This window comes from Rhinolophus ferrumequinum, chromosome 10 (genome assembly GCF_004115265.2).
Source record: "Rhinolophus ferrumequinum isolate MPI-CBG mRhiFer1 chromosome 10, mRhiFer1_v1.p, whole genome shotgun sequence".
Classification (NCBI taxonomy): Eukaryota; Metazoa; Chordata; class Mammalia; order Chiroptera; family Rhinolophidae; genus Rhinolophus; species Rhinolophus ferrumequinum.
The window spans coordinates 43,123,061-43,148,645 of NC_046293.1; the positions used below are offsets into that span (position 1 = coordinate 43,123,061).

The 25,585-nt window shown below is 38.0% G+C and overlaps 1 protein-coding gene across 2 annotated transcripts in view; it reads right to left on the minus strand.

Annotated features, from left to right (window-relative positions):
• Positions 1–643: 643 nt before the first annotated feature.
• Positions 644–25,585, minus strand: part of ABCD2 (ATP binding cassette subfamily D member 2) — a 109,928-nt gene continuing 84,986 nt past the window's right edge. Inside the window, exons 10-11 of one of the 2 annotated variants that reach the window (XM_033118741.1) lie at positions 12,808–12,836; positions 644–1,274 (exon numbers count right to left, since the gene is read on the minus strand). In XM_033118741.1, the coding sequence (XP_032974632.1) occupies positions 1,261–1,274; positions 12,808–12,836 (43 nt within the window). In that variant the 3' untranslated portion in view covers positions 644–1,260. Of the gene's footprint in view, positions 1,275–12,593; positions 12,837–25,585 lie in introns of those variants that run through there. The other variant, XM_033118740.1, reaches the window with a different exon arrangement.

Below are 25,585 nucleotides of genomic sequence, written 5' to 3' on the forward strand. Positions count from 1 at the left end.
TACCATCTCCACACCTGATAATTTCCGTGTCTTTTTCAGAATTTCTCCATCCTTGGAACAATTTAAGCCTCCTGTTCAAACGTACTTTGACCTAGGTTACATTCATAATTCTTGTTCTTTGTCAAATCCATGCCTCTCAATATATTGTGTTCTTTCTTTCCTATTTGGCTGAAAACTCCACTCTCCTGACTGTAACCTCCAACAAGGCCTGGACCATGTGTCTTGTTCACTATTTTGTGCCCAGTGCCTACCATGGTGCCATGACACAAAGCAGAAGCTCAATAAATACCTACTGAACAAAAGGATGAATGAATGGTACTTTTTTCAAGCCCAAATGTGAACTAACATGAACTTTACTTAAGGAAACACTAACTGCTCTTCATGCAACAGCTTTATCAATTAAGCTGTAGCATCTTTTACTGCACATACAGGTTATGTAAATGGGCCCACAGGTTTTATTTTGATTTCGCTGTCTTTTAATTTTAGGAAACAGCTCAGAAGAGATGGAAAGTTTCCTCACCCCAAATATCTATCATATTCTGGACTGAGAGTTTAGATTTAGAAGCAAATGCAAAATATAAATAAAATTTGTATGTGTTTGCACAGAAAAGAGTGCTGTGAACCATATGCGTTATTTTTTGTTGCTTCTTACAGCTTCTTAGATATGTAAGATCTAATTAATGTATTTTGATGCTTTTATTTGGCAACATAATACGTTGATAATAACATTTTCTAACTATTTTAATTTCTTAATTAACCTAAATACCAATTATTTTGTTTGTTTTCTTTTTTACTTGTAGGTGGAGTGCTTTAAAAATGCCAAGTCGCCCCCACCACCATCTCCCATTTGGGACTCCAAACCTGAGGTGGAGGCCAAGGTCAGGATGGCAGTGCCCAGGCCATATGCACGAAGCCCCTATTGCTGTCACCAGAGTGTGATATATACAGCATGCATCAGAAGCTGGAGGAGATGGGCTATGAGAGGGGAATCCAGTTGGTAACCTTGGATGACAATGGCTACATTGCTCCTTTCTAACCCAGCCATAATGGGCACTATATGCCATTCCTGATGGAAAGTGGAGCCAAATGATATGCCCAAACCCACTGGAGTGGTACTGCCTCCACTGGGCCAACTGCTGTGGGCACACAGCTTCTGCTTTCTTATGGGCTCATCTCAGAGTGGCAGATGATGGCAGCATCTCCAGTCTGCCCGAGGTTGCTGTGAAGTCTCAGGAGGACTTTCATTCCTTCCTTTGACACTCAGCCCCTGAAGCCTGTGTGGGATGAAAAGCATGGTCAACAGGTGACGGACTGCTCTATAATAGTGACTCTATGGATTGAATGTCTGTGTCTCTGCAAAATTCATATGGTGAAGTCCTGGCACCCAATGTGATAGCATTCAGAGATGGGGCCTCTGAAATATAATTAGGTTTAGGTGAGGTCATGAGGGTACGCCCTGCATGGTGGGATTAGTGCCGTTACAGGAAGAGACACCAGAGGTCTTGCTCTCTCTATCCCAGCATACACAAGGAACAGGTCACGTGAGCATACAGTCAGAAGGTAGCCAGCCATCTACAAGCCAGGAAAAAAGTTCTCACCAGGCACTCAAATTGGCTGGCATCTTGATCATGGACTTCTGAGCGTCCAGAACTGTGAGAAATACATTTCTGTTGTTTAGCTTCCCAGCCTATGGCATTTTGTGTTGGCAGCCAAGCTGAGGCAGTGACTGTGGATACCTGCTTACCAGCTGAATTGCCAACCTCCCATCTCAAGCTGCTCATCAGTGACACTCAGCGGGATGCCCATGACACTCGCCATGGTCACCTTCCACACGCAGGGTGGAAAACTAAGGCCCAGGAAGAGTTGATCCTATTATCTATCCCCTTTTTAAAAATAAAAAAGAGGTCAGTAACTAGGCATGGAATGCAGATTTGGGGGGATGAGAACACAAGTGCTCAAGCCTAGACAGATAATCAAACTCCAAATTACTCGTGTGGAAATGCCTATCCATCTGGGGAGGGAAACCCTCTCTCACTTCATGCATGAAAATAAATTTCTCGTATTAAATACCCACATATAAAAATGAAAACTATGTAAATGTTAGAAGAAAATGTAAAATATATGACACCAATCAAAAACCATGAAGGAAAATCTTGACAGACTTCAATACATAGAAATTTAAAACTGCAACAAAATAGAAGCCATGAACATAGCTCAAAGAGAACAACGAAAGAAAAAAAACTTCTATATGTATTACAAAGGATTATTATTCATAATATATTATAAAGCTCCTATAATTCAGTATGAAAACACAAAACAAATTTTACAAAATGAGCAAAGAATATGAACTGACCATTCAGAAGGGATAATACCAAAACAAAACAAAACAACAAAAAACCCGCCAACAGCAAAGAAAACACACCTAAGAAAATGCTCAATCTTACTAATAATTGGGAAAATGCAAACCAAAGCAGTAAATCAATAGCATTATTTACCCTTCAGATAGTTAATAACAACATTCTGATAGACTCTCAAGTGCCAGCAAAGGTTTGGTACTCTTACACACTTCTTGAAATGGGCCAAGTATTCTTCTCAGTGCTTTACACATATTTACTCATTTAATCCTCGCAATAACCCTTTTGGTAGGTGCTATATTGTCAGTGGAATTTTACAGTTGAACTGAAGGACATAGTGTCATGACTTATACCAAGGCCCCACAATTAGTGACTCCCAAGGCAACACTTTTAGCAGTGATATAATACTGCCTGTAAATTGGTAGCAACCTCTCTTGAGGGCAATTTGGCTGTAATGAAAAATTTTTAATGAGGACACAGTCTTGAGTAGTCCAGGACGTGGGGTCAGAAGACTTAGGTTGGAATCTGAACCTCACTAATTACTGCTGTAATCTGAGTATAAACAATTTGGTTGTCTGAGTCCCAGAATTTTCATGTTGAAAATGGTGATAACTTTTCCTATGTAGGCATTTTGTGAGAATTAAAATAAATAATGTATGTTAAAAACACTTGGCAAACTGAAAACCCTATACGATGTTGTCATCTTTTTACTGAACTTTTGTACTTTAAGGAAGCACCACTTCCCGGTGCTTCAATGTTTCATTTATTGAATAAAAATATTTCTGTGGGAAGCTAGTAGTCTTTCAAAATTTGATAAGCCCTTTAGTTTAAAAAAAAAATAATTTTTGAGTTGCTTTCAGTATTTGTTCAGGACTACACATTACACTAAGAATTCACTGGGGACAGGAAACAAAGAAAAGGCCTCAGTGCTTTCCCTTCAGTTTTCCATTTCCTCATGGTTAGACAGCACACACACAGGCAAGAACTTAACATTTACAAAGTGGTACAGGAACACATAAGGGGGTTCCATTAAAATAGTGCAAACCAAACACAAGACCTAATTCAAAATAAAATAAAACTGAGGCCAGCTCCCTTCAGTTTTATTAAAATAGAAATCACAGCACCTACCAGGAAGGGTTATTTTGAAGATTAATGTAAGAAAATGCTTAGCACACACATCAGCTGGCACGAAGTGTTTGTACTATTATTTCTAGCTTCAAAGAGAAGTCAGAAATAATAGAAGAGTGAGCTCTATTCAGAAAATCTGATAGTGATTCAGTCAAGTGTAGTGTCAGAAAAGTTCCTCTACTAGAACTGTGTTTTAAACAAGCTTTAAGAGAGAAAAACTAGAAATGACATCTTCAAAAAATACTTTCTTTTACAATGGGAATCTTTACATGCTGGGATAAATGAATCTGAGAATGTGGTGACTACACCCACAGCCAACATTTTAATGTGACAATAGGAATTTGGATGATGAATATATGAAAAGTAAATTGTACTGCTCCAGTTACCTATTTATATCTAGATACAGTGCATAAGCTCTTACAAAATTTGTCATACTTTCAAAAAAAGAATGGCAACCTCTCTGATTTAAAAAAAAAAAAAAAAAAAAAAACCAGGTTTCCACACAAAAAAGGCAACATTGATGCTTTCCACTATTAATGTATTTGTATCTAAAGGTGAAGCAGCGAGCAAACTTCAGAGGCAAATTTAAATCCCAAGTTGCTTTTATTTTTTAATTAATTCACTTTTTTATGCAGTTTTAGCTTTACAGAAAAATTGAGTGGAAAGTACAGAGAGTTCCCATACACCTCCTCAACCCTCCTCATTTCCCCCTGTTATTAATCTTTTGTATTACTGTGGTACATTTGCTACAATTGATGAGCTGGTATAGATACACTATTATTAACTAAAGTCTAGAGTTTACCTTAGGGTTTACTCTTTGTATTATGCATTCTATGGGTTTGATAAATGTATAATGACATGCATCCACATTATAGTTCATACAGAATAGTTTAACTGCCTTAAAAATACTCTATGCTCCACCTATTCATCCCTCCCTTCTTCCCCCTGAACCCCTGGCAACCACTGATCTTTTTGAACTGTCTCCATCGTTTTGCCTTTTCCATAAAGTGGCCTTTTTTAAAAAGCAAACTGTAAATCACACCTTGACTGAGAAACCTCTAAAATCAACTCATGAAGTACTGAACTACTGGGAAATTATTTTATAAATTAACAAAGGTAGATGTCACTTAATATCAATACCATCATATGGTTGAATGAAATCATTGATTTGAATAGTACTGAGTGAATTGACTCGTGCAGAATACGAAGCAAGTATTGACATCAGTGCAGCACATGTATGAGGGAGAAGGGCTTGACAACTTTATTTTATTTATTACAGAAAATCTGTGCCATTGGTGGAGAGATTTTCCCTTTGTTTTGGAAAGGATCTTTTAATATTTTGATGATACAGGAGGTGTACTGGTGGGATACAATTTTCGTTGCAGAACAGACATATTTTTCTAATTTGAAATCTCAGATACACTCACAATTGTTCCCATTTTCAATGCGTTGGTTGACTCCCTTGAATTGTTCATGTTCATGTTTATTTCCCCTACTAGACTACAGGTTATCTTTGGGGGGTTTATTTACCTTTCCATTTCCCAGTGCTTACCACACAAGTGAATGGACATATAGATGTCTGCTAAATGAACATATATAAATAAACCGTGCATAAAAAGTCTCCCTTTGCAACTTTACCTCATACATTCTCAGTCAAATTGACCCACTGCCTATAAACATTAACTTTTAAAAATCAAGTCTTTTTCAAGAACTTTTAAATAATAAATTTGAAAAATATTCATGGTAAAAAAGAAAAAATAATGCAAATGATAGAAGGAAAACAGTAGTCCTCCCCCACCAAATCATGATTCTCATTTCCCAGAGATAGCCACAATAATCTGTTTTATGTTTTTTGCCTTTCAGAAACTTGCTAGACATATATACTCACACTAATGTGTAAATGCATATGTATTTAACAGGATGTTAAATTGCACTTCTTCTAGTTTCTGCTAAAACCCCAAAGCTGAGAACCATAAATGAAAAATATTAGTACTCCACTGATCTAAAGAGTTGTGCTATGCGGCTTACGCTTAGATAGTTCTGTAGCCGTCTCCCATTTGCAGCTTATGTAAGAGAAGGCTAGAGACATTGGAAAGTGGGGCTTTCTTTTAAGAGCTTTATTACTGTATATACTTCTCCCTTATTACAAGCCACATGAGAAGAGCATCAAGAATTGTACTTACTAAAAATAGTGCCTGCCAGGAGTGTACCTATATTTCTATAGTCTTTTCCCCTTTCTTCCCCACCCTGCTTCCCTAGATGGGCTGCAGAAATTTGCTGATCAAGTGTTGCAGGACACAAGTGGAGCTTGGTGACAGAACATGGGAGAATTAGAAGTTAATTGATGTCCACTGGAATTGATGTAGACAGAGGTAAGTGCTTGATTCTTACCCAGAAAAATCCAATGAGGTGAATTTCTCCTTCTGCCTGTGTGGCATACTAGAGGTTCAATGAACCCCCTCCCGATACAATTCATCACACATTCTGGATAAAAACTTTTATATAGATATACTACCAAAGGTATAATCCTTGAAATAAATTATTGATAAGAGAGACTTCATTAAAATTAAAAACGTCTGCTCTACGAAAGACAATGTAAAGAAAATGAGAAGACAAGCCACAAACTAAGAGAAAATATTTGCAAAACACACATCTGATAAAGGAATGCTATTCAAAATATACAAAAAAATTCTCAAAACTCCACAATAAGAAACCCAATTTAAAAATGTGTCCAAGGACACCTCACCAAAAGACCTTAAAAGACTCCTCACCAAAAAAGGTTTACAGATGGCAAATAAGCATATGAAAAGATGCTCCATATGTCATCAGGAAAATGCAAACTAAAACAACAGTGAGATACTTTAACTTCCCTCCTATTAAAATGGCTAAAATTTAGAACACTTAACACCAAACGATGGTGAGAATGTGGAGCAATAGGAAGTCCTGTTCATTGCTGGTGGGAATGCAGAATGGTACAGCCCCTTTGGAAGACAGTTTGGTACTTTCTTACCAAACTAATCATGCTGCTATGTTACCATATGATCCAGCAATTATGCTCCTTTGTATATACCTAAAGGAATTGCAAACACGTGTACACAAAAAGCTGCATACATATGTTTATAGCATCTTCATTCATAATTACCAAACCTTGGATGCAACCCAGATGTCTTTCAGTAGATGAATGAATAAATACATCACAGTATATCCAGCCAATGGAGTATTTATTCAGCGCCAAAAAGAAATGAGCTATCAAGTCATGAAAAGACATGGAGGAAACTTAAGTGCATATTACTAAGCAAAAGGTGCCAATCTGAGAAGGCTACATACTTTATAATTCCAAGTATATGACACCCTGGAAAGGCAACATTATGGAGACAGTAAAAAAGCTCAGTGGTTGCCAGGGTTTGGGGGGATGTGAGGGATGAATTGCCAGAACACAGGGGATTTTTAGGGCAGTGGAAATACTGTTATGATACTATAATGATGGATATATGTCATTATACATTTGTCCAAATCCATAAAATGTGCAACACCAAAAGTGAAGCCTAATGTAAACTATGGATTTTGGGTGATTATGATATGTCAATATACGTTAATCACTATAACAAATGTACCATTCTGGTGAGTGATACTGATAATGAAAGAGACTATCCATGTGTGGATGCAGGGAGTACATGGGAAATCTCTGTACCATCTGCTCAATTTTGCTTTAAACTTAAAACTGCCCTTTAAAAAAAAATTGTACAAAAAGTAAAAAAAGTAAATTCATGGTTGAGCTGAGGCTAAAAACAACAAAAAAATGTGAATCTATGGGAGTAAAAGAGAACGAGAGATGGCATTTGCCCAGGACTATCTGCCCATCACTGTGGAAAGAAACAAGAGGCAAAGTGTGGGGTCTGCGTATAGTGAGGTATCAGTTAGGAGAAACCTCTGCTTAAAACCAAGATCTGCAATGAGTGATACCCTCACTGAGTAACTAGGAAAAACCTCACCACACAACATGAGATTATGACTATATATGTGTGATTTGTCTTTGGATCTGAATAGGGAAAAAATACATCTCCCCGGAGATTTCCTAATCCTAAACCTGAGCTCTCCCTATATGTCCATAAAATTCCAAGCCAACAATTTTAAAAAGATCAGATATGTAAAGCTCACAGTTATAGAACTTATCAAAAACAGAATAGAAAATAACTATGCTTGATATACGAGTACTTCAAGAAACAGTAAATGGAAATGAAAATAAGAGGATAGAAAAAAAAGACTTAAAACTGGCTAATCAGATTTGAAAAGAAACCCAATTCTGGAAATGTAAATATTAATATATATTAATAATTAGTTTCAGGTGTTCATCATTGTTATTCAACATTCATAGACCTAAATAAGTGATCACCCTAATAGTAAGTCCAGCAACTATCTGACACTGTACTACGCTATCACAATATTATTGACTGTATTCCCTATGCTGTGCATTACATCCTCATAACTTATTTGTTTTATACCTGGAAATTTGAACCTCTTATTCCCCTTCACCTTTTCTTCCCCCCTTTTTAATTTTTCAATTACAGTTGATAGTCAATATTATTTTATATTAATTTCAAGTGTACAGCACAGTGGTTAGACATTTACATAATTTAAGAAGTAATCCCCCTGACTAGTCTACAACCCACCTGGCATGATACACAGTTATTACCATATTATTGACTATATTCCCTATGCTTTACTTTACACTCCTATGACTATATTGTAACTACCACTTTGTACTTTTTAATCCCTTCACCTTTTTAACTCTGCCCCCCAACTCCCTCCCATCTATCACCAAAATAAATCTAGGACCCATCTGACACCATACATAGTTATTAAAACATTATTGACTATATTCCTTATGCTATACCCTACATCCCCACGACTACTTTATAACAACTAATTTGTACTTCTAATTTGTACTTCCCCCTTTTCACCCAACTCTCCCAATGCCCCTCCCATCTGGCAATCATCAAAATACTCACTGTATCTATGAGTTTGTTTCTGTTTTGTTTCTTTATTTTGTTCTTTAGATTCCAAATATAAGCAAAACCACACTGCATCTGTCTTTCTCTGTCTGACACTCCACTCAGCACAGTACCTTCCAAGTCCATCCATGCCGCGACAGAGGGCAAGACCCCATTCCCATCCATGGCCGAGCAATATTCCATTGTGTATATGTACCACCTCCTCCTTATCCATTCACCATCGATGGACACCCAGGCTGCCTCCACATCTTGGCCATTGTAAACAATGCAGCAATGAACACATGGATGCACACATCCCTCGAAGTAGCATTTTGGGTTTCTTTAGATAAATACCAGGAAGTGGGATTACTGGGTCCTTCTTTGTTTCTTGTTATAGCCTTTGTTTTAAAGTCTATTTTGTCCGGTGCAAGTATTGCTAGCCCAGATTTTTTTTCATTTTGTTTCAATTTTCACGAAATATCTTTTCCATCCCTTTATTTTCAGTCTGTGTGTGTCTTTGAATATGAAGTGAGTCTCCTGTAGGCAGCTTGTGTAAGGGTCTTGTTTTCACATCCATTCAGCCACCCTATATTTTGATTGGATTATTTAATCCACTTACATTGAAAGTAATTGTTGATAGATAAGTAATTATGGCCATCTTATTATTCATATCTTTGATCTTCATGTTTGTTTTCTCTTTTCTTCTGCTTAAAGTAGTCTCTCCAATATTTCTTGTAATACTGGTTCGGTGATAATGAACTCCTTTAGCTTTTTCTTGTCTGGGAATCTCTTTATCTATCCTTCAATTCTAAATGATAGGTTTGCTGGATAGAGTAATCTTGGTTGTAGGTCCTTGGTATTCATCACTTTGAATATTTTATACAAATCCCTCTGGCCTATAAAGTTTCTGTTGAGAAATCAGCTGACAGTCTTATGGGAGATCCCTTAGGTAACTAACTACTTTTCTCATGCTGTTTTTAGGGTCCTTTCTTTGTCATTAATCTTTGGCATTTTAATTATGATGTGTCGTGGTGTGGGACTCTCCAAGTTCATTAAAATTTTAATATAGGCACTATCCAAATATTGAACAAAACTATTCATATAACAAAACCAACTTGAACTTAATACATCACCTTAGTAATACATTAGTAAGGCTTAATTTGCTAATACATCATTCAATATTAATTCTTTAGTCAGGAGAGAGATTCAGGCCATAATTTCCTTTTTTTTTTTTTTTTTTTGTATTCTCTGAATTTGGCATCAAGTTCATACCATTTTCCTTAAAGAAGTTGGGTAATGTTCCCCTTTCTATACTTTCTGAAAATGCATATGTATATAAGATCAAAATTATATGTTTCTTACACATTTGATAGGACTCATAAAACTTTCTGAGCCTAGAGTTTTCTTTATGGGATATTTTGATCTAGTTATTTGATTTCTATTATTTCTATATGATCAAACAAATGTTGTATTTCTTTTATGTAACTATATAGATTTCTATTTTGATTGATAATTTATATTTTTCTAGATATTCACCTAATTTACATGTATTTCAAAAAATTTTGCCATTCGTTGTTTAGAATATTTTAAAATACCTGCTGCATATTTTATTTGTTCATTTATTCATTCATAATATTTTTAAGTTTTGCCCTTTATCTTTTGATTAGAGTTTATCAATTATATTAATCATTCCAATTTTGTCTTTGTTAATACCTTTTATTTGATTTTCTCTTTATAATTATGTCCGTTCTTACCTTTGTTATATACTTCCTTTTACTTAGAGTTCATTGAGTTTTTTCTTTTTTTATAATTTCTTAAATTAGATATTTATGTCATTAATTTTCAACCTTCCTTCATTTTAATAAGCATTTAGAACAGCAAATTTATAATTCTCAGGTCAAGATGGCTAAGTAGATAAATGCTGTATTTGCCTCCTCTCATGACCACATCAAAATTACAACTAAACTACGGAACAACCATCACCTGAAGAATTGCCTGAAGTTCAGCTGAATTGAAGTCCTCCAACTAAGGACATACAGAAGAAGCCACCTCAAGACTGATAGGAGGGGCAGAGATGCAGAATAGGCTGGTCCCAACCCCCATGTGACCATTAAAAATTGGGAGGGATACCTCAGCTGCAGAGGTTGCCCCCGGAGGAGAGGTCCTAGCCACACAACGTGTCCCCCAGTTCAGAGTTCCATTGCTGGGGAGAGAAGTCCCCATAACTTCTGGCTGTGAAAACCAGAGGAGATTGTGGTTGAATGAGATGGAGAGTGGCTAGAGTCCTAGGTGTTCCACTTAAAGGGCCTGTGCACAGACTTACTCACTGACGGACTCACTCTGACGTCCCGTGCTGGGGCAGCAACTTGAAAGGCACCGGGGACATACAAGGAGGAACTGAGTTTTCTGGCTTCAGGGCAAGGGCTGAAGGGGCAGCTTTCTCTCAGACAGAAGTGCTGGTAGAAATCATTGTTTCTTCGTTGAGCCCTACCCCCTCCTAGAATGCAGACAGAGGCTGTGCCATATCTGAGTCTTCATCAACCTAGCTAATATCATTCATTCAGCCACACTGGTGATTCTCTGAGACCCTGCCCTACACAACTTTCAGGCACACACAAGCCACTTCCAGTGGCTTTTCCATACACAAACAGCCAGTCTTGTTCATGTTGTGGCCTTTCCTAAAATCTATGAAAGGTTCACAAAACCCAAAGAAGCAGCATCTGGCTTCAGCATGTCCCGTACCTCTTGCTGAGTAGTCCCAAGCTTGGCACTAGTGGCAGCCAGCATCAGTTTGCGGCTTGGCATCTTGAGGCACTTCCAAGCCCAGCACGGGTGGTGGCATTCTGCAGATTGTTTTGCATTTCATGCCAGGTGTCCTCAGGCAGGGTACAGGCTGTGCCTGATCTTGGCCTGCCTTCCCAGGAGGCCTTAGGGCTGGCATTCCTGGTGGCCAGTTTCAGACCTAGCCAGAGCAAGGCCAACTCCAAAAACAACACACCCAAAGGGCAGACTAGACAGGCACCAGAGCCCTGCTAAAGTGAATCCTGATCCATCAGGTCAACCCCTGCACAACAGCAACTCCACTGTAGTCAAGGCCAGTCCTCAAAACCAATCAGCTGGCGAGAGGGGGGGTCAATCCCTCCCACTGATGCGCAAACAGCAACCCAGTCTCAACTACAACAGGAGGGCACACAAAACTCACACAAGGAACACACCTGGAGCACCCAGCTCTGGTGACCAAGGCGACTGCACCACTGAGCCCCACAGCACACCTACTACATAAGGCCACTCTGCTAAGACCAGGAGGCACAGCAGCCTTACCTACCTAATACATAGAAACAAACACAGGGAGACAGTCAAAATGGGGCGACAAAGACACATGTCCCAAATGAAAGAACAGAACAAAGCTCCAGAAAAAGAACTAAATAAAATGGAGACAAGCAATCTACCATACACAGAGTTCAAAAGATTGTTTATAAGGATGCTTAATGATCTCAGGGAGAACTTCAACAAAGACATAGGAAACATAGAAATGGAGATAGAAAACAAAAAAGAAGAAGCAGAGGTACAAATCAGCTATTTGGAAGATAAGGCAGCAGAAGACACCCAATCAGAACAGCAAAAAGAAAAAAAAAGTGGGAAAAGTTATTTGCTTACATTAAATTGACAATGGATTAGGATGCAGAATACATAAGGTATACCTACAATTAGAAAAATCCAGGAAATAATAAGTAGAAAAAAAATGATCAAAAGATATAAACAAGTCTTAAATAGCCTTAATCTGGAAACATCTCAAATGTCAATGGAGAATAGAATAGATAAATAAATTATGGTCTAATAGCATGTTGTAGAGAAATAATAATAATAATAAAAATGAACCACACAGCTTTGTGTATAACATGTAAAATTTTCCAAAAATGATGTTAAATAAAAAACGAAAAGTTATAGAAGAATATACATAGCATTTATTTTATTTAACAAACATTTTTAAGCATATAATTACTAGTGTTGGATCAGGTATTTTACAATTATTAATTTACTTAACATTCTAAACAATTCAATAATGTAACTGCTATCATTACCTTCAGTTTACCGATGCAGAAACTGAGACATGGAAAGGTTCATGTTAAGTAACTGCTTGAGGTCACACATCTTGTAATCGGGAATGGTCAGATATGAATCTAGGCAATCTGGCTCCAGGATTCAGAATATGATTCCATTTATATAAAATTCAAAAGCAGGCACAGCTAAACAACATATTGTTTAGAAATATATATGGCAAAACTATTTTAACATGTAAAATAAAAAAAGATTAACACAAAATTCACAATTACCTGTGGCAGTGGAAGTAAGGGAGTGCAACCTGGAAAGGAAACATAGAACAGTTAAAGAAATTGGCAAGATTATCTTTTTTGTATTCCTCTCCCCACCCCCCAGTTTTATTGAGATATAATTGACATACAGCCACATATTAGTTTAAGATGTACAACACAATAACTTGACGTACATGTATTGTGAAATTATTACCAAAATAAGTGTAGTTAATATCATATACACACACACACGCACAAAAGGAAAGGAAAATGTTTTTATTGCCTTGTGATGAGAACTCTTAGCAATGTATTCTTTCTTAAGAACATCTGGGAGGTATGCATATGGATGTTAATTTTATAAGTTAATATTGTTGTTCTTTTAAGTGTACAGATCCATTATATACAGTCTTTCTTGGTATGCTTATTTCTCAATTTTTAAAAGCAGAGAGTCCCTGCAGTGGAAGAGAAACCTGCACTTCCAGAAGTTTTCTATGAGCCAAGTGTCTGCCAGAGAAGGGAAAGTAGGCTGAATTGTCTTGAAAGGAACCTACCCAACAGGACAGCCACTCAGGGTGAGGGGACCCCAACAAAAAGAGAGTGTGTGGGTAGGATCTAAGAAACTAGGGCCTGCCTAACAGAGCACGGTATAATTGAGGGTGCTGATCAGTGGAAATGGGGAGAGGTGTCCAGAGAGCTCACAAAAGCAGCCTGAGAGAGAAGAGTCAGCATCTGAACATCTGCCAGATAATAACTGAACCCTGAAAGTAGGAGCTTGAAGTAGTAGAGGGTGAAGGGATGAAAAGGTCAAAGAACCAAGTAGAAGAGTGAAGAATGAAGGGTCAGGAGAGAAGCTTTGAACTGGATAAGATTAAATTCTTGATATTACACTGAAGTGGACTTTTGATGTCTACAAATGAGCCTTTTTGTTAATTCATGAGAGTGACAGGAAACAGTTAAGGGGAATCTGCCTGAGATACTATCTAAAACGGAAGATTTTACAGAGCTTGTCTGAAGCCCAGTGGGAAGAGTAAGTAGTTTCCTATTCGCATTTTATCAAGTTCAATAAACTAACAAATTGAGGTTATACATAAGTCTCTATTCCCTTACCTTTTTAAAACAACAACTTCACTGAGTTATGATTCAAGTACTTTAATATTAAACCTTTTAAAGTTTATAATTCAGTGGTTTTTAGTATATTTACAAGGTTGTAAAGCCATCATCACTATCTAATTCTGGAACATTTCATCACCTCCAAAAAGGACACTCTATGTATCATCCTCTTTCTCCCCTGCCCATTAGGCAATACCTAATGTAGTTCCTGTCTCTATGGATTTGTCTTTTCTGGACATCTCAGATAAATGGAATCATGCAATATGTGGTTTTTTGTGTTTGGCTTCTTTTACTTAGTATGGTGTTTTCAAGGTTCATCCATGTTGTAGAATATATATCATGTTCCATACTTTCTATACCTATATAGTATTCCAATGTATGACATTTTGTTTATTCATTCATCAGTAGACACTTCAGTTTATGCTTTTTGACATGACAGTTATGAACAATGCTGCCATGCACATTCGTATACAAGGTTTTGTGTGAACAGACGCTTTCAATTCTCTTAGGTATATACCTGCGAGCAGAATTGCTCGAGCATATGGTAAACTCTGTGTTTAATATTTTGAGGAACAAACTGTTTTCCATGTGAATGCATGATTTTACAACCTCATCAGCAGTATATGAAAATTTCAATTCTCCTTCTCCTCACTAACATTTATTGCCCATCTTTTATTTAGCCATTATAATAGGAGTAAAATGGGATCTCACTGTGGTTTTGATTTGCATTTCCTTAATGACTAATGATGTTGAACATCTTCTCATTAGCCATTTGCATATCTTCTTTGGGGAAATGTCTTTTTAGATCCTTTACCCATTTTTAATTGGATTATTTGTCGTTTTATTGTTGAATTGGAAGAGTTTTTGTATATTCTAGATACAAATTCCTTATTACATATGTGATTTGCACATACAGAGGGTGCCAAAAAAACCTACACACATTTTAAGAAAGGAAAAAAAAAACTGTTAAAATTGTAATACTCAACATATACCAATAACAAAAGATGAACACATGTCATATGTATATATATATTTTTTGACATGCCTGGTATTTTCTCCCATTCTGTGGGTTGTATTTTCACTTTTTTTTCTCTCCTTCCACCATATGGAGTTTTTGTTGTACAGAAGTTTAAGATGATTTTGTAGCTGAATTTATCAATCTTTTTTCATATGAGTTTTGGCAAATCATTTTCCTCTTTTTTTTGTTAATTTTTCTCTAAGCCCTTTTCTACTAAACTTCAAATTTTGAAGAGTCTGAAATTATTGGCTGTTATTTTTCTTGATCTAATTATAAAAACTACTGCATATAATTCTTCAAAAACTTAGTTATATATCTTGCCTAGAATCGTGCCATGTCCATGAGTCCAGTGAATAAATATTGAATAACACTTTCAAATTTATACTCAAACTTTATACTCTTATTAAAGGTTGTCAAATAATTCTTTTTAAAAATTCGAACCTTAAAATCAAATTTGGTTTGGCACATCCCACTAGTGAATAATGTCAATGCAAAATAAAGTTTTAAGTATAATAAATTCTGTATAACTCTTACCATTTTACCAAGAAGGTTTAAAGGCTTTTGTTTTATTTTTAAAAAATCATTGGTAGAATAGTAGTTGTTTCTTGAGTGGCTAAGAGGTAACAACAGACATTTGAGCCTTTGTATTTGGAAAGAACACTTTTGTTCAGTCCAAAAGCCCTAAAAGTTCCCAGGCACCAGTAAAAGGGGTGTTTCCCAACTCTGAGTGACACCTGAATACATGTCATTCACAACAAATGGAGAGTTTCAATGTGTTCAGGCAGGAGATTAAATAGAGGGCCTTTTCAGAAGAGAACAAAAGTGCCTTCAATTTGGAGTTCAATTAATTTCACCTGTTACCAGAACTCTAACATTCTTTCTTGTTTTCTGTTCCAAGCCATATCTGCAACAATTATGACAATAAGTAAAGTCAGTTATTGTTCTGTACATTGTTCTGTATTCTTGTTCATATATCTGGACTCCTGGAATTACTCTTACAAATACACATAGTTTGAATTTTGAGCAGGCTAGGAAGTTAGTGGCATTATTCTCAGAGTGTTGCATTTAAAATTAAATAAGTAAACTAAAAGCATATAGTTATACAAAAATTTTTTTCATGGCAATAAGACTTACAAATGGATTGCAGAATGGAGATCCAAGATGTCAGAGTAGATACACACTGTGACTGTTTTTTCCTATAAACCCATTAAAATTACAAGTAAAGTATAGAACAATCAACCTGTGGATCATCTGACGTCTAGCTGAACAGAAGTTTTATAAGTAAGGATATAAGGAAGAAGCCACGTTGAGACTGGTAGAAGGGGTGGAGATGTGAAACAGGCTAGCTCCAAACCTCTGTTGGCAGTTGAGAACCAGGAGGGATATCTCAGCTGCAGAGGTTCCCCTTGGAAGAGTAAGAGACCTCAATTGCAAACAAGTCTCCCCAGCCTGGAGTAGTGATGCTGGAAGAGAAGCACCCACAACATCTGGCTGTGAGAAACAGTGGGGATTCTGACCGTCTGGGCTGGGACGGAAGGCTGCAGGAATCCCAGACATCATCTTAAACGGCCCACATACAGACTCTCTCACTCGCAGGCACTCACCTTAGACTCTGACAGAGGGATGGTAACTTGGAGGGTGTTGGAGACTGTGGGGACAGAGCCCCAAAAAGCAGTTTCCAGGCTCTCGGCCTCACATAGAAAGGTGCTGGCTCAGGTAGTAAATGGCCATCGACTGTGATCAAATGGCCATCAGCTGTGGCTTGTTGGCCGTCAGCTGTAACCAGTGAGCCATTGGGCACTAATATAACTGCCGTGGCTAGGCTAGCAAAAAATGGGGGCTAGAAAGAAGATGGTGGCTGAGCTGGCAAGCGCAGATTGCAGTTAGGATGGTGGGTTGCGGACAGTGTGGATCCAGCCTCCAGTGAGAGTATAGTGCCGCCAGCGAGAATATAGTAGTATGACTCCCCTACCTATGCCTCCGTGGGTGCTCCTTTTTGGCCTAGCCATATCCTGCGTTCTTATGTGGGGAGCGGTAGCAGAGACCCCACCGGACGCCCTGCACGACAGAGACATATGAGGGAAGACTGAGGTGTGTAGGTTCAAAACGAGGGCTAGAGGACAGTCACCATTATTCCTGTGTGGGGTCCTCTTCCTGTGCAGTCAGCAGGCAGGCAACATCTTTCCTGTGTTGAGCCCTCCCCCATAAGCCAAATCTGAATCTGATTGGTCTGGTGAGCTCTGCTTGCTCCACCCTGCTGACTCACTGGGACCCAACCCCACTCAACTCACCCAACACTAGAGGCACTTTCTCTGAGAGCAGCCAGCCCCTCCTACATTTTACTCTTCCTTGGAAAACTATTAGAATCCATGGACACCCGGTGGGTGATGGCTGGCCTCTGTGTGCTCTGAGACTTTTGCTGAGTATTCCCAGGCTCAGCACCAGCACCAAACCAGAGTCTACATTAACCTGTTGACCACAATTCTTCCCATTCTAGTGACTCCCTGAGACCCCGCCTCACCCAAGTTGCATACCACACGAGGCTTTATCAGTAGCTGAACCTGAAGGAAGCTGGCAGGTGGCAGCAGGCCTCGGGGTATCCTGGCATTTTGAGGAGCTACTCCAGGCCCTGTATTGGTGGCAGACATCTTCAGTTTGCAGTGAGGCCTCTCCCACACACCTCCAGGGTTAGCACAGGCAGTGACCAACTGTGGATCACTTCGTAGTCCCCAGCCAGTCACAGGGAGTGGGTAACCTGGGCCTGCACCAGAGCCTTCGCAAGAGGCCCCAAAACCAACATACTTGGAGGTTGGCTCAGACCACAGCAGAGCTCAATTAGCCCTACAAGCGACACACCCTACAAGCAGAGCCCAATTAGCCCTATAAGCGGCACACCAAAGTAGTCTCAATAGGCACCAGAGCCTGCTGGGGCAAATCCCCCTAAATAGAGTAAGCCCTCGCACAGCAGCCTGTAAGCTGTGGACATGGCCAAACTCCACAGCCAAGCAGCCTGAAGGTCAATCCCAGTCACTGAGGTGCCAACAGCAATCAAGGCTCAACTATAATAGGAGGGCACACACAATCCACAGAAGGTTCACTCTTGGAGCATTCAGAGCAGGTGACCACGGAGATTGTGCGAGGGCCCCATGGGGAACGCGCTACAAAAGGTCACTCTAATAAGACCAGGAGGCATATGGCTTATAACTTAAAAGTGAGAAAATTCAAACCTGAGCAAAAGCTAAGCAAGGATACTTGCATGTCTACGATTTGCTTTTCCATGCATATGCTTCTTGGTTTTAAAAGCAACATAGGTAAAGAAAGATGGGACCCGGAAAAGAGAGGAGGAAATTTATTTAGCTTATTCCACCCTATTATTGTATTGAAGGAATATTCCAGTTGTCTTTGTAGGAAAGCAATTTCCCCCACCCACATAGAAAACTTTGGTTATTTTTCAACCATGGCTAAATGCCAATTTTTCCGCATTACTTGGAAGACATTTCAAAGTTTCCTTTAAAAAAAAATCACTGTGTAAATGCATAATGATAAGAATTGTAAGATCTTTGGGGCTCCCCCCGCCTCCTTGATGATGAATTCCTCGCTAAGCAAAGCTTTATCTGCACAACTGCACAACACACGCCCTGCACAGACCCTGCCATACTAAGTGCTGTAAAAGAGGATAGATAGCGACATTTTTTGTTCTCAGTACATTGGAATGTTGATTTTTCCAAATTCCTCATGCAGCATAATAAAAGGACTTTAAATTTCATATAAAATCCACTTTGAGTACTCCTCTCAGAGCTGTCAGCCCAGAACTCAACTGATAAAGTGATTCCACTGGGCCAAGGTGGGGCCTATTAAAACATGACATCATTCTGTATACACTGAACCGTGGAAGGATCTCACACAGTACCTCCATGAATAGCTTGTCCAGTGAACATTTCAGTGACTCAAGCAGTAATGATTCTACCCTTGCTTGAGAAAATATTTTGTAAGCTACTCATCTTGCTCTTAGGAAATTTAGACATATTGAGTCTTTGAGCTACACAAAACATTTGAGATCACCAAGTCCAGCCTTCTCGGTTTTGAAAGTTGTCCAAGATCTAGAAGGTGGAAGAATTGGAACTAAAATCCTGGTCTCCTGTTCTTTTCACTACTCAACACTGATTCCTAATTGTTTAAGGTAAAAATAAGTGATTTTATTTTAAGAACACTCTTCTGTTCCATATGTAGTACAATTAAGGATGTATTCTCTAATCTATTTTTCTCATGCCAGGAAGTTCTTCAATTTCATATTTATGTTTTTGACATTAGAGTATGTATTCAGCTTTTTAAAATATGTAAACAAAACATTTAGAGTTTCTCGCAGAGAAATTGTCATTTGATAAATTAATTACATTTAAGATTTTAAAAATACTAAAACTAAGTGAAGTTAGTGGCACTCATTGAGCTGTCAGTTACTCATTTTGGGAATGTAGCTTAAGACCCATATTTTAAAGTGAGACTTAGGCATAAAACATATAGACACTAACAAATATCGACATGTTTTAAAATATCACAGGAAACTGTTTCATTGTGCAGCAAACTAGCAACCCCATCTTTTCCCAATGCCTATACCGATAATGTAATATAATCTGAAATTACAATTTCATTCCTCTTAAGCATTTTGTGCAGCCTTAGCCATTAACTGAGTTACTACGTTATTGCTTAAGATTGTTTACATAGAGTCCAAGATTTTTTCCATATGATTTTCACGACATAAAACTTGCCCTTAATTGCTCTGAAATGACTCTCTTTCACTTGGAATTCTCTAGAACTCTTCACTTATGAACGGCATCTGACTACTTAACCCAAGAGACAAAATCTAATTGGATGAAGCTTCCAGGGATTTGTCTTCTTTGTACATAGCTATTATCAAACAAGTCCTCCTCTTGCATCGCATCAAGACCCGGCCTGCCTCATCCCCCTGCAACCTAGAGTGACCGCGAAATGTTTTGGAATCAGACTACACCTGGGTTTAAATGCGGACTCTGCCACTTAATAGCTGTGTCACCTTGGGAAAATGAAGGAATCTTGTAGTGCCACAGTTTGCTCATATGTTAATAAAACCATAATTCCTATTTTTCAAAGCTGTTGTAAAGATTGTGTCAAGTTATATGTATAAACTGCCTCCAAAGAGTGTCTAAAATGTAGTACTCATATTATTACCCTTCAGACAGTCACTTTTGTCTACTAATTCTTCAGGTACTTACAGATCCTCATATTTCAAATGACCAAAACTAATGTTGATCATTAGGTAGTCATATTCTCTCAGTATTACTTTCTATGCTAATTTATCTTACTTTTTAACTTCCTTTTTATTAAGGTATGTAACCCTTAATTATCACATTGCTGCCATGTGCTCATTATGGTAAGACCTTTCCAGTCTGGGCTTTCTCTCTTGGCAAGACCAAATCCTTAATTATGTACTTTTCCCTTAGCCATATAGCCAGGGATTGCAGAGCTCCTTAAGATTAATTAAAACTGCTACCGTTCCTGCTGCAAAACTGCCTCTATTTTAGACTGCCGAATCAAGGGTTAAGTGTTTTATCACAGAACAAATCAACGAAAAATCTGGAAGTGGAAGCCAACAAGCTAGATTACCAGCTCTTTGTGACACTGAAAGAACACTTCCATTGACTGATTTCCTCTTCTGTGGAGTTTCAACAATACCTTAGTGAGAATCTGCCTAGAGACAGGAGCGCTTTCCTGTACTGCGATACGGTGCATCCGCACACTCACAGACAATTCCCCATTGACTTGAACTGTAGAAAGGGAAGGCTGGCACATTACTTAAGAAGGGCAAGTCAACGTAATTAACAATTGCACTTACTCCTCGCTTTCCTACAGCAATAGCTCTTTGTATTGCTTAACCACTGGATATTTATGGTGCAGGCTTCCTGCTTAGAAATAACTAGCTAAAGTAACCAATTTAATTTAGCTTTATTAGGTAACTGAATTTTGTCTATTTTTTCCAGATCATTACTGTAATACGTAATCTGGCTCAAATTTCAATACATTTCTCCTTGGTACATAAATGGAAATATCTCCATATTCTTCAGTATACAGTGATTTAATTTTTTGTGTTTTCATGGAAGCTGAAAGGAAGAGAAAATATATCCTTTTATTAATTAATGATTTTGTGTTTCACTTTCATAATACAGTTTTGTGCCAAAACCCAGAATGAATTATCTCTCATAAACTAATCTTTGAAATTATGAATTTAATGTTGTAATAATTGAACATTATTCATCAGAGTGATAGAGATCTAAGGAAAATTCTCAAAACTAGCAAGTGAGTGCCAAAAGGGGGTGCCAAAAAATGATACACGTGACTTGTATTCATCTTTTGTTATCAATATATATGGAGTATTACAATTTTAATACAGTTTCTTTCCTTTCTTAAAATGTGTATACATGTTTTTGGCACCCTCTGTATATATGAAACGATTACTTAGTGTGTATGTGTGTGTGTAAATATCATGTGAGGTAAATTTTGAATTAAAGCAAATTTAATCCTATGATATAAACTGCTTATGAAGATATTTCATCTGTGAGTGTTTACATACCATTTTCTTGGCATTTTGAATTATGGTTCTTCAATAATTGAAAATACTTTCCCTCCCAGTATAAGCTCAGTTGTTGTTAAGTACATATTTTAAAAATGGAGGAGACAAACAGAATAAGCCATAAATTGTACTGTTTAACCATCATTATCATCTCAAATCTTCAAGTTGATGAGCACCTTTGCTTTATAAAATCCGTCACTTTAGTGTGTTTATCTTCAGCTGTGGAATAAAAAGAATTTAATCTAAAAATAACACAGCTCATGCTTAGCAATTTGAAGGTTCTGACTTACATATCCTAATATACAATCAATTTCAGTTAATAATATTGGTATATATTTTTAATAACAAACCCGTAGAATTCCTGGGACTGTTTATCCTTTGTGATGAAATTCAACATAGATTATACCATAAACATTTCTACTCATTATTTATAAATATTGTGGGTGAGAAAAAAGGATAAAGTTGAAATAGAGTTCTTTAGAGGTCGTTTGTTCTCATTCAATGCTAGCCAACTGAAAACATTACACAAGAGCATGGTTTTCTAGCTAGTAAACCAGGTTCAAAAACGTTTCCCAGTTTAATACAAATACATGTATTCAGAAAAGGAAATTGCTGTGTCAGGTGTTGATATGTGCCAGGCAGATTGTTTCCTGTTTTGGAAATCACTGCACTCAGTTAATCAGAACTGAGATGGTTCTATTCATCCTCTACAAGGGGAATTGGCCAGCTCAGTGAGAATGACTTCCAACTATTTCAATGGAATTGAAGCCCAGGTTATAAGACTCACTAGATACCTGTATATAAAGCCTTTGGGCTCTTTTCCTATAAAAGTGTTTATTTCTACATGCTGAGATTTTTAAAAAATTCTTTCATACTTTGCATCTTTATACCAACAGAATTTTGGACTTTGAATTTAATTTTCCATTTATGTTATCAATCTTATGGAATCCCTCTAGTAAGATGAGATGTAATTTTACAGTTACAGGAAATTCTTGGCTACATACATTAGTAGAGGCACAATGTTTTGGAAACCACATTTTAGCCAGTAACTCCATTTTTCCCAATCATATTCTCTATATAACTGGCTATTAATAAGCAAACTAGTTGACTAAATTTTATACTATTCTCAACTTTTACTATTAATTGCTTTGTACAACTAACACTCGAACCTCTCTTCCTTTGGTAAATGTACCATACTCTTTTTTTATAGAACTTTTCCCCTGACCACCTGTTTTGAGTAGGAGGTGCCAATGGTATTACCCAATCACCTGTAGCTGCAGTGATTGGACCAAGACAGGCTAATAGCAGGCATTCCCCAAGATTTTTCTAATTTAAGCAAGAAGGGGAAGGATTAACCCTTGGTCTGATCTGTTGTGAGGAGTGGCTTTGACTACAGTGAAGGAGCAGGATTCACTTTATCAGGGCTCTGGGTCCTGCCCAGACTGCCCTTTGGGTGTGTAGTCCTTGGTGATAGCTGGGTGATGCCCTGGCTCATTCTGAAACTGGCCACGGGGCATGCCAGCTCCAGGGCCTCCGGGGAGGGTCCCTGCCATAGGCCAAGTTCAGCCACAGCCTGTGCCCTTCCTGAGGACACCTGGCATGAGCCACAAAGCAATCTGCAGATGGGCCACCACCCATACTGTGCTTGGGGGTGCCTGGAATGGCCAAGGCACGAACCAAGGCTGTCTGCCACTAGGGCCGGCCTTGGGGCTGCTCAGCAAGAGGTACAGGACCCACCAAACCAGATGCTGATTGTTTAGATTTTGTGAACCTTTGAGAGATTTTTGGAAAGTCTGCAGTGTGAGAAAGACAGGCCATTTGTATGGAAAAGCCACTGGAAGCGGCTAACCCGAAAATTGGATGGGACAGGGTCTTAGGGAATCTTTAGGGCAGGGCAGATGAAAGGTGTTAGCCAGGTTGATGGAGATTCAGATATGGCGTCTGCCTGCTTCTACACGCCAGAAGTGGGGAAGGCTCAACAAAGAAACAATGGATTCTGCCAGGACTCCTGTCTGGGAGAAAGCTGCCCCTCCAGCTCTCTCCCTGAAGGCAGACAACTCAGTTCCTCCCTATATGTCCCTGGTGTCTTTTGAGCTGCTCTCCCAGCACTGGAGCTCAGAGCAAGTGAGTCTGTCAGTGAGTAAGTCCATGTACAGGTCCTTTAAGAGGAGGGCCTGGGAGTGTAGCTGTCTGTCTCACTCAGCCACAATCTCGGCTGGTTTTCACAGCCAGAAATTACAGGGATTTCTCTCGCCAGCACTGGAACCCTGGGCTAAAAAGCCTATGGTGGGGCTGGAACCCTCACTCCTCTGGGGGTCCTCTGCAGCCGAGGTATCCCTCCTGATTTTTAACAGTCTCACACAGATGTGGGACCAGCCCATTCCATGTCTTTGCCCCTCCTACCCATCTCGAGGTGGATTCTTCTTTATGTCCTTTGTTATAGGACTTTGGTTAGACTTCAGGCAATTCTCAATGATGTTGCTCTGTAGTTGTAATTTTGATGTGGTCATGAGAGAAGGCAAGCACAGCATTTACCTACTCTGTCATGTTGACCAGAAATCCCTCACTGCCGTTTTTGTTTAAGCCTCAGGACCACCTACTGAGCCAGGAAGGCAGGGAGGCTATTTGCAATGTTTTTTAAATGGAAAAAAGTCTGTACACCTGTTGCACACTGTAGTGACAGCCTACCAGGGACAAAGCATGTAGGGAGTGTGCTCTACAGTTATTTCTCTTACATGAGTTATAAATGCTTTGCTGTTTCAAGTATTCCTATGGAAAGCATGAGGCCTAACAACTGCCTCAATGACTTTTTCTGTGAGAGAATCTATTCGACCTTTCATTTTTAACAAGTAAGAGTAGCTGTTTTCCAAGGGCAGGAACACTTTATAAAATAATTTATATAACGAGAGATTTTAAAAGGGAAAAATTGAGAGAAAAAGATAGAGAGAAAGTGATTTTTGAGCCATTTCCTTCATCATGGAAGGTCCTATGAAACAATTTTGCTCTGGAGATTCCTATTTTAAAAAATTCAGTTTTAAATAAAATTTTTGGATATAATTATTAGGTTCACACCAAGTTATATTTTTCCCTTAGGTCTTATAGAGACTCTACGTTTTTTTCTTTTTTTGTGTGTATCAAAAATAAAACAAAAGAGTGATGTGTTCTTACATCACTGGAATATTACTCAGTAATGAAAGTGAACAAATTACAGGTACACACAAGCATAGATAAACCTTATAATCATAATATTGAACAAAATATTTAAGATACAAAAGAAATCTATTAGTATACATCCATTTATACAAAGTTCAGCAAAAAGGACACACACATAGGTTGGTAAAAGAAACTATAACAAAATCAAGGAAGTGATTATCATGAAATCACTAAAATAGTTATGTCGAGGATAGAGGAAGGAAGATACACTCTAGACGGCATACATAAGTGGGCTTCTCAGTTAACAATGTTCTATTTCCCAATTTGTGTGTTTAACATTTGCATGTTTCTATAAACTTTCCTGAATGTGTTATATTTTGCAATAAAAATAGGCTAAAAATCACTGTCGTAGTTAATTGAAATTGCCCACTTCTTTGAAAATATCAAATCATTTAAAAACTGATACAACTGAGAGATTATTCACATCTGCATGAAATCTAGATGTGAGTGTACAGATTTTTAGTATGCAAGGTATAGTGTTACCTTTTAGTGATGAGGGAAAATCCTTACTTTAAAAATGTTGGCAGTAGATTATGGTAGACATACTAAAACAGAAACAAAATCATTTCTTATTCCCTGGGGGCTTGCATAAACTAGATGGCATATTTTTATTCTATAAGTGGTTAGATGTTTTAAATATCTTTGTTGAGTTGCTGTCATTTTCTTCTAGATGTCATGTTAAATAAAAGATTAATGGAAGTGTTCGTAGATTTAGCTGTTTGTTGATACTGATCTGTTGGAAGCATTTATTAAGGACAAGTTAGCACAGACATTCTCCTACTGTCACTAAATCCAAACTAGGTTCAAAAATTTCAGTTGAAAATGCTTCAAATATTCAAAACAATCTCTTGTGC